Source organism: Equus przewalskii, chromosome 14, assembly GCF_037783145.1.
Source record: "Equus przewalskii isolate Varuska chromosome 14, EquPr2, whole genome shotgun sequence".
Taxonomy (NCBI): Eukaryota; Metazoa; Chordata; class Mammalia; order Perissodactyla; family Equidae; genus Equus; species Equus przewalskii.
This window is the reverse complement of record NC_091844.1, coordinates 14,290,128-14,299,707: the sequence shown is the minus strand read 5'-3', so window position 1 is coordinate 14,299,707 and position 9,580 is coordinate 14,290,128. Positions and strand designations below refer to the sequence as shown.

The window sequence follows — 9,580 nt, the reverse complement described above, 5'->3', positions numbered from 1 at the left end:
CCTCTGCTTATTTTTAGCTCCTCTCAATGATTTAAAGATAATTTCTTACAAACCACACAAAGCTAGGTTTTGCTTTGCAAGCCAATCTGAAAATCTTTTCCTTTTAGTAGTGAGTTCAAATTTATCAAGACAAATAATATGATGGATCTCAGTTGTCTCATTTTTATACTGTATTTACGGTATTTCATTCTTTCTTTTTTTTTGGTGAGGAAGATTGGCCTTGAGCTAACATCTGTGGCAGGCTTCCTCTATTTTGTATGTGGGATGCCACCACAGCATGGCTTGATGAGTGGTATGTAGGTCTGCACCTGGGATCCTAAACCATGATCCTGAGGCTGCTGAAGCGGAGCATGTGAACTTAACCACTATACCAATGGCCCAGCCCCTACTGTATTTTTTGTATTTACTCTGTGCCTTTATTTGCTTTTTAAAAACTCGTTGTATTCATTACTCTTGGTATTTAGGGTGGCTCGTGTTTTTGTGAATACATTTAACACTAAGATCTTCACAGGACTCATTGAGTCCCTCTCTCCCTTACCTCTGCTTCCGCTGTCTTGTTTCCAGCTATGGTGGCCCCCCGGGACCTTCCCACCTCTCCCCCAGCAGAATTCATGCTTCAGGGGGCCCTCCCTTTTTCTCTCCCTTCTCCTCTTATTTTGAAGGTTGGGTTATTTCTATGTTGCCAGAGTGTAGGATGGCATGCGATCCCACCCTTGCCCCCCACTTATCCAGCCTTAGATCAACACAGCAATACACTCATGCCTTCTGCTAGTCCTTTGGCTGAAAGGTCCCACTGTCTCCTCCCTGGGTAAAGCTGCTCTCTTTCCAGCAGATTGTCAGGCAGGGCTCTGAGTACAACCTTCCCCGGGATGCTGATTGTCTCGAAGGGGCTCGACTCCTGCTCTCTCCTCATGTGTTTCTGCCCTTCTGTCTCCTCTTTTCCTCGCCATCTTCCAGTCTTTTCCATCCTTCAGGTTCTTGATCCGTGGTCCTCTTCCTGGACTCTCCTTCCCTTCTGCCTCTGCCTGTCCTCAGTGTCCGTAGAGGCTTCTGCTTTGGTTGCCTTGAGTGCCCCTCCACATTACTGCTAGACCCTTCCAGCATGTCCAGGGGTCAGGGCCTTTGTTGGCTGACACCCCTGGAAGTTTGGGTTCAGCTGGTTTTGGCATCTCGGGTTCAGGCTGCTGTGGTCCCGGCTCTGCCTGCACCCTCTGTCCTGCAGGGGGTTGAGGAAACTTGGGGGCCCGATGCTGATGCCGTCCCTCTGAGGCTGCCTGGAGCCTGGAACGAGGCAGCAGCTTCTGTGTTGAGGGGTAGCGGGAATTCAGGGAAAATCAGCTGTCATCCTCATTGCTCTTAGTGACCAGACCCAAGATAGGCCCCAGTAACTGCTTTTCTTTTTTAGTGAGGAAGATTGGCCCTGAGCTAACATCCATTGCCTCTTTCTGCTTGAGGAAGATTGTCACTGAGCTAACATCTGTGCCAATCTTCCTCTATTTTATGTGGGATGCCACCACAGCATGGGTTGATGAGGGGTGCTGAGTCTGTGCCCAGGATCTGAGCTGGCTGAAGCAGAGCCCGGGAACTTAACCAGGCTGGTCCCTTTTTTTTTTTTTTTTTTGAGGTAGATTAGCCCTGAGCTAACATCTGCCACCAATCCCCCTCGTTTTGTTGAGGAAGACTGGCCCATCTTCCTCTATTGTATATACCAGATGCCTGCTATAGCATGGCTTGATAAGCAGTGTGTAGGTCCGCCCCCGGGATCCAAACCTGCAAACCCCAGGCCACCAAAGTGGAGGACATAAAGTTAACCACTATGCCACTGGGCCGCCGCCCCCGGGCCTTTTCTTTTTTTATTGTAGTAAAAATACTGTTTTTCTTTGGAATTTTGAGATTCCTGATGCACACAGTTGTTCTTAGTCCTTAAATGAAAAGCCTGCGGAAGCATTAAACTGTATACAAAGTCGGTTTATCTCAGAGCACACGTGACCCGCTTTCCTGTCTCCCTGTTTCTTTTTTCCTAGGGTCAGAAACGACTGCCTTACACCCTGCAGCGAGCGGGAGTGGCTCTGTTTGCAGGATGATTCCAGTCGAACTGTCTGCCCAGACAAAGCATTCCTTATGCATTTCACTGAAGGTCTCCCCCCACTTCAAGTAAATCCAATACAAAAACTAAATTTAAACCACAGAAAGCGCATTCTAAAGAGCGTGATGCTAGTTAGGGGATGGCGTTCTGTGCTGTGTCCTCCCAGTTCTGTACGTGTACTTGTTTCCTTTTTTCCAGCAACCTTCCAGCGACCCCACTTAGGGTAGCTTGCTTCACGTGGGAGCGAAACACACAAAACTTTGGATGAAATGTTAGCATCATTTATCTTTCTCTTTTCTCCTAAGAACCACCAAGGTAACAGCCCCTTTTCCAGAAAGGATGACCTCAGTGTTTTTCATGTATTTTCGTTTAACATTTTTAACTCAGCTCGAGACTCTGCAGAGGTTTGCATTACTTACATCAGCGTTTCCAAAAGTTTCCCTAAAAAAAGAAAGAATGTGCAGATTGGGACCTTGCGTCGCACAGTACATGATTCCACAGTCAAAGTCATTGGGAGGATTTTGATATAAACACAGGTAACTAGTTTCTTTACCTGGGGAGTTCTCAGAGCCCTTGCTATGCTAACATGCATTGATGGGTGCAGCAGCGCTCCCTCCTCATGCCCAGCAGCCCAGGAGGGGACTGCAGGGGCACAGAGGGTGGGGCTGACCCTGCAGAGCTCCCCGCACCCCACCCCTCAAAGCGCCCTCACGCACCTGGACCACCTGCAGCCCCGCTCCATTCCCTGGGAACCTAGGGGGCGCACTGGCGCACCCGACTCCAGACCCAGTGATGTGGGTTCTGGGCCTGGATCTGAAAGAGAAACGCCACGGGGTAAGCCCCTGGAGGAAGGGCCCAGCCCCACCACCTCAGGGGGTGCCCCCTGGCCGTCATCCCTGACAGACCTCCTCACACAGCTCCGGGGTGACCCAGGCTCGGAACCCCATGGCGTAGAAGAACTCCACCTTCAGCTTCAGGAACTCCTTGTAGAGGTCTGGCCAGTGCTCCCTGCCCAGCAGGAACTGGAAGATGCTCCGCTTGGACATGGGGTTGTCCTCCTCCATGTCGGAGGCGATGTAGCTGCCGCGGGAAAAGAAGACAAGCTCGTCCTGGCCCCAACGACTCCCAGCCTCAGGTGGGACAGTGCGGAGAGGCTGCAGAGGTCACACTGGAGGAACCAGGAGTGCCCGGGGCAGTGTATCCAGGAGAGCGAGTCTGGGATGTGTATCTGCACGGGGACCTAGGTCGGTAGCGGCAGCAGCATCACCCTCAGCCCCAAGCCTGCAGGCCTGTGCCATGTCCAGCCCCGCCCAAGCTCCAGGCTGCCCGCCATTTCCCTGTGGCTTGCCACCTCGAGTCACTCAGTCTCTGGGCAGCAAGTGGTGTTTCCCAGCTACTTCGTTATCTCTGGACCTTACTCATCGCCTTACCCTCCTGCAGGACCAGGTGACCCCTAAAGGCCTTGTCTGCTTTGTGGCCAATGGGAACCACCACGTGGGACCCTCAGGATGGCCAAGCCGTCCCCACGGGGGTGGCGAAGCTGTGGGATTGGGGGACTTGGCAGAATGGAGGCAGGTCCCCGTGGAGGTGCTTACAGGGCCAGGAAGAAGTGGATCCTGTTGTAGAGGTGTCCAGGCAGCCCCACGCGGCCGAAGTACTCCACCACCATGGAAAGCAGGTACTGTGTGTCACAGAAGCGGCGTGAGGGGGTGGCCAGGGGTGAATGAAGGGGAGAGTGTTCTGCAGGGGCTCTGGGTCGTGCCCCCATCCAAAGGCCATGGCAGGAAAACTGCTCAGGGTGGGACTTGCTGAGGGTCTCAGGGTCCCTTGACAGGTGGAGGTGAGCTGGCAGGAAGGCCAGGGAGGAGATGCCCAGTGGGCAGGGCAGGGCGCCGGTAATAAGTCTTTTCTTCCTCTGACATGCAGAGCAGGTCTCTCCAGGGCTTCTCCTGCCCAGACAGAAGTCTTATTTCTGTACCTGCCCCCCCATAGGGTGGTGACTCTGCAGACCCCTTGGGCCCCTCGTCATTTTGGTGCTGCAGGTACCTTGTCAGACACTTTGAGGAAAATGTCAGCTTCCAAGAAGCTCTGGATAACGGGATCCTCTGCAAAAGAAGGGAGAAGTGATGAAGGCCTTGGAGCAGCCGTCTGGGAGAAGTGAGCGTGGTGCCGTGGACATTTCAGAGGGAAGGAGGGAAACCGGAACCTTCTCTGAGTTCCTCTATCTCACAGAAGTGGAGGCAGCTCCCTTTCCTCCAGGAGGGTTGTGGGCTTAATATCGGCAACAGCTGCTAGTCCTTCCGTTGACTCATGTAGAGTGAGTTTCAACTGTGGGGCAGGGATTTTGCTATTATTATTTAATCTTCAACACTTGGGAGATGGTAAGTGCATTTACTGCAGAGATGTGACCTGGTTCACAAAGTTTCCAAATTTACCTTAAGCCAAAAGCTTGGATGGGCCTCTGTGACACCACATCCTTGTCACTTCATCATGCTGTGCTTGCCCCATCTGATAACTGAGCACCCTGGGCGGGTGGTGGAGAGTTCATAGTCCCTGGGGTCACTGGGCATCCTGCCCTCCCTTTCCGGGATCTCCTCACTCCCGCAGATAATGGCCTGGCCTCCCCTCCCCACAGCAGGCTCATTTGGGGTTAGAGCTGTCCTCTGGGGGTGCCATTTTCCAGTGAAGACCTGAGAATGTTGGGTCCTGTCTTTCCTTCACCCCTTGCCCAGGACAATGACGTTTGCACAGGAGGGGGGATGGAGGGGTCCATTTCGCCCTCCTGGACCCTTCTCCCGTTAGCCTGGCCCTCAGAAGAGCACTGCCCAGTAGAACTTTCTGTGATGATGAAAATGTTCCATATCCGTGCTGTCCAATATGGTAGCCATTAGGCACGTGGAGCTACCCAGCACTTGCAATGTGGCTAGTGAGACTGGGGAAGTGAATTTTAAGTTTGTTTAATTCATTTAAAATTAAATTTCAATAGCTACATGTGTCTGGAGGATGCTGTATTGGACAGTATGAACTCAGCATCGTCCCCAAACCTGTCACACTCAGTCCTGCCTCTGGTCCTCACTCACCTTCTCAGATAGACCTTTCCTGAGTTTCCCGTTTCATAAAGCTCTCCTACCCTTGCTCCGTCCCCATCTCCAGGTGTCATTGCCTTTTAAAAAATTTCCTTCTCTGCGTTTGTCAGTGGCCAAGAGCAATTTATTTCTGTACATGTTGTTTGTTTTTTGTCTCCTCTCACTTTGAGCATAAAGACAGCAAGATCTAGTTTGTCCTGTCATCACTAATCTCTAAAATCTTAACTGCGGGGAATAAATTAATGCGTCTCGGTGGTCAGAGGACGCACTCCTTGCTTTGTCCTGAAGTGTCTTGTTAATAGAACACTCAACTGTGAGTCTCTTTTCCCTCCCTCCCTCCCTCCAAAACTTGTCTCAGAAAAACCCGTGAGTACCACAGGAGAACCAGGGTTGTTCTGCTTCTCTGCCAGCAGGACACCTTACAGCTTAGAGCCCCAGGGGGAGGTTCAAGCACGGTCCCAGAGCCTCTGTGCCCGCCATGATTTTCTCAGTTTAGAAGGACCCTGAGCACGCCACCAGCTCCGAGCACATACCCAGAAGCCGGTAGAATGCTTCTTGGTCTTCAGGACGGTAACTGGGTCTTCTCCTCTTGTTCATCCTGAGTTTTGTTCCCTCAACATGATTGACAGTCCATATGTTTCTCTTCTCCCCCCTCTTCTTCCAGGACTTCAGCTCAGAGACAGCTTCTGAGGGGGTGGAATTGGAGGCTGGGGAGCTGCTCTGCTGGGCAGCTGCAGGAACAAAAGGCTCCATGTGAGCTTGGACCTGACCCACCTGGGAAGTCTGAGTCCTTCTCTTGCCGCTCACCCTGAAGACTGGACCCTGCCTCGTGGGACAAGATGACAAGTGGTTACTCAGCAGTAATTGATGCTCCATGCTGGGCCAAGGAAGCTGAGGGATGCCTGAGGGCACATACCTTCCTTGACATCCGTTGGTCTCTTCCTCTTCTGGCCTCTCCTCCTGGTTCTCTGCTCAGGGACAGCCTCTAAAGAGGCGGAACTTGAGGCCAGAGGGCTCCTCTTCCGAGGAGCTGCAGGGAGAGAGGAAGGACCCTGTATGATCATGGGAGGGACCTGCCTGGGAAACACTTGGCTCTTCCCTTCCCACTCACCTTGAGGATTTTGCTTGGGACATCTGAAGGGTTGAGAGAAGAATGACTGGAGGGTAGGAATTGAGTTAATATTTACCTTTCTTTGCCAGGCAAAAGCTGCTCTCCTGTGCCTCTTTCCATGGATCTTTCTGCCTGGAGGACACCTCTATGGACAAAAATGTGAATTCTCTGGTCATTGAGGTCTTCAGTAGCTTCAAAAGTGATTGGGATAGTGACCTCCCTGTCTCATCCTGGGCACCCTTTCCCCTGCCCATGCAGACCCATGCTCCTGAGAGTCGAGAAGAAGTGATGCCAGAGCCATGCTGTTCTAGCACCTTCCTTCATTCAGAGACTGTGGGTAAAGGGTGAATGACCTCACCAACCTGTCTTCCCTTCCATGCACGCTCTTTTCCTCTGACCCTTCTTTGCTGGTCTTGTTGTCTTGGAGCAGTCTCTGAGGAGGCTGAGGTGGAATACAGAGGAATCCTGTCTTCTCTGGGTACAAAAAAATGGAAAGGAACCAACCTGATTCTGACTAGGCTGTGTCTTTCTGCTTAACCTGCTTCTTGTGAAACCTAATAATAATTAAAGTGACAATAATAGTAGCTGATAGTTATTGATTGCTTGTTGCACTTCAGATATTGATCTGAAGAATTGTCTCATTCAATCCTATAAGGATCTCTAAGTTAAGGTGTATAACTTACCTCGTTTACAGATGAGGGATGATGACTTAATTTGTCTAGGATTTGTGCCTTAACTGTGGCTAAAGCTCTTTGGATTTGGGATTAGAACTCGTGTCTGACCAGCACTCAAGGGAAGAGTGGCCAGTGGCAGCGACTGTTGAGCCTCAGTCGCATTTCCATTAGGGTTAAGCTGGATGACCTTACATGCCAATGTCATCAGCTCTACCTAACTATCCCTGTGAACCATTATAAAATCATGGGCAATCAGGCCTGGCAAAAATATGACCAGAGTGGCCCATGCCTGTCTGAAACGGCCCTTGAAGCTGATTGAGGCAGTGCCTAGTGCCCCCTCAAGAAGGCCAGTGCCTTCTACCCCATCTGAGGGCCATATTCCTCCTGACTGACAGAGTGCTCTCTCTTCTTGCTCCTCCCCACTGTCCTCACGGCTCCCGAGGTTCTCAAGGCGGCCACTGATGGCCGAGTTCTCTGTGAGAGTCAGCCTTACTCTCTCTCCTCCTTCCCCCAAATTCATTTTCTTCTCTCTTTTGCTCACATCCCCTCATGTTCTCTCTTCTCCCTAAATCTGAGACCTATTTTTATTCCTACTGCATCCCCAGTCACACATCTGGAGACTCACGGGTGACCCCTTCCACATGCCCTTCCACATCCTCCGGGACTCCTTGGAGGAACATAGTTCAGGATCCAAGACTCAGGCTAGTATGGGAATGGGGGACACCCACCCCTAGTGAACACCTCGTGTCTCTCTCAAGATCTAGGCCCTCATGCTTACCTAGAGCACAGCCTCACAACAGTGTGAAAAGAGCACTGGCTGTAGCCAAGTGTTCAGGATCAAATGGCTTCAAGGATTCCGGAGCCCTTACATAAGTCACTGATGACATCACACCATTCCACCAGGAACTGCCCTTTGGTTTATAAAAGGCGTGCTAGCAAAAGGCCATGGGGGAGGGGGGTGGTGTCCCAGCCTGCACACTGGGGTCACTTCCTCTTATCCCACCATTCCCTCTACTTTGAACCACGTCTTGTGTTTAACCAAATCAATTAATGCTTCCAAGTGAAACTGATATATCCACATACCAAAAAATTGAGAAAATACAAACTTAAAAGTTGATTAATCTCTCATCCATAATAAAAAGTTACTAATGTACTAAAAAGTACATTTTTTACTGCCTTTCTTATTTGTGTTTAGCTGTGATCATATTAAGATTAAAGATTTTTTAACTTTCATATTTTGAGGTACAGTCATGCATCGCTTAACAAGGGAATATGTTCTGAGAAATGCATTATTAGGCAGTTGTGTATTATGTGAACATCATAGAATGTACTTATACAAACCTAGATAGTATAGCCTACTACACACCTAGGCTCTATGGTACTAATCTTACGGGTCTGCTGTTGTGTATGTGGTCCATCGTTGATGGAAACATCATTTATGCAGCACATGATTGTAATTCACATTCAATTCAGTTCACATTCAATGGTAAGAAATAATATAGAGGGATCCTATACACTTTCATCAAATTTCTCCCAAAGGTAACAACTCGCGTAAGTATAGTACAATATCACAATAGGAAATTGACACTGGTCTAATGACATGGTGCCCTATTCAGATTTCACTGGTTTTATATGCACTCGCTTATGTGCAGTTGTATTTAGTTTTATGCAATTTTATCACGTGTACACTTTTGTGATCACCACCAAAATACAGAACAGTCAAGGTACAGAACAGTTCCATTAGAAAAATACCTCGTGCTCCTCTTACCTACCATCCCCCCAACCCGGCAACCAGTAATCTCTTCTCCATCTCTGTAATTTTATTTCAAAAATGTTGTATAAATACAAACAGACAGTGTGTAATCCTCTGAGATTGGCTTTTTTTCACTCAGTGTAATTCCCTTGACACCATTCAAGTTGTTGCATAAATCAATAGTTTATTCCTTTTTATTGCTCATGATCCTTGGTTGTATGGTAAAGTGCGTACTCAATTTTGAGAAGAATTGCATTAAGCCTTTTGACTAATTTGGGGAGAATTGACATCTTTACTATGCTGAGTATTCCAATCTATGAACATGGTTATGTCTGTTTAAATTCTATTTATACATCATCTATTTATAGGCCTACCTATAGGTAATCTATTTAGGTCTTTGATTTATTTTATCAGCATCGTGTAGTTTCCAGTATAAAAGTCCTGTACATGTTTTGTTTTATACATAAGTTTCTTTGGAGTGATTGTAAGTGGTATTATTGTGTCTTTAGTTTCAGTTTCCACATGTTTATTGTTAGTATATAGAAAAGTGATTGAATTGTGAACTGCAAATTTGCTGAATTCACTTATTAGTTCTAGGAGTTTTTGTGTAGACAAGCACGTCTTCTGAATAGGGACAATTTTATTTTTTCCTTTCCAATCTATATGTTTTTTATTTCTTTCTCCTGTCTTATTGCTCTGGCTGGAAGTTCCACTGGCATATTGAATAAGAATGGTAAAAATTGACATCCTTGCCTGTTCCTAAAGTCACTCTTTCACCATTAAGAATAATATTACTTGTAGGATTTTTTAGATATTCTTTATCAAATTGAGGAATTTCCCCCTCTACTCCTAGTTTTCTGAGAGTTTTTA

At 48.4% G+C, this 9,580-nt stretch overlaps 1 protein-coding gene across 2 annotated transcripts; it reads right to left on the bottom strand.

The window, feature by feature from the left end:
- Positions 1-2,351: 2,351 nt before the first annotated feature.
- Positions 2,352-7,837, bottom strand: LOC103551009 (putative speedy protein E7). 2 transcript variants are annotated; one of them, XM_008520257.2, is made up of 10 exons: positions 7,736-7,837; positions 6,646-6,757; positions 6,360-6,428; positions 6,089-6,202; positions 5,706-5,903; positions 4,133-4,191; positions 3,682-3,767; positions 2,992-3,166; positions 2,803-2,899; positions 2,352-2,527 (listed from the first exon to the last, which is right to left on the bottom strand). In XM_008520257.2, the coding sequence occupies exons 2-9, from the start codon at positions 6,659-6,661 to the stop codon at positions 2,840-2,842; spliced, it is 777 nt and encodes a 258-aa protein (XP_008518479.1). In that variant the 5' UTR covers positions 6,662-6,757; positions 7,736-7,837; the 3' UTR covers positions 2,352-2,527; positions 2,803-2,839. The 2 variants fall into 2 exon arrangements, with proteins under 2 accessions (XP_008518479.1, XP_008518480.1); XM_008520258.2 differs by having other exon boundaries at positions 6,646-6,725; positions 7,736-7,815.
- Between the last annotated feature and the right edge of the window lie 1,743 nt (positions 7,838-9,580).

Bases quoted from the DNA above. Each gene is read 5' to 3' on its own strand.
- LOC103551009 (XM_008520257.2), bottom strand. The intron at 6,203-6,359 runs GTAAATATTAAC...CTCTCCCTGCAG, and splicing joins CTTTTGCCTGGCAAAGAAAG to CTCCTCGGAAGAGGAGCCCT. The intron at 3,167-3,681 runs GTAAGCACCTCC...TTCCCGCGGCAG, and splicing joins ATCCACTTCTTCCTGGCCCT to CTACATCGCCTCCGACATGG.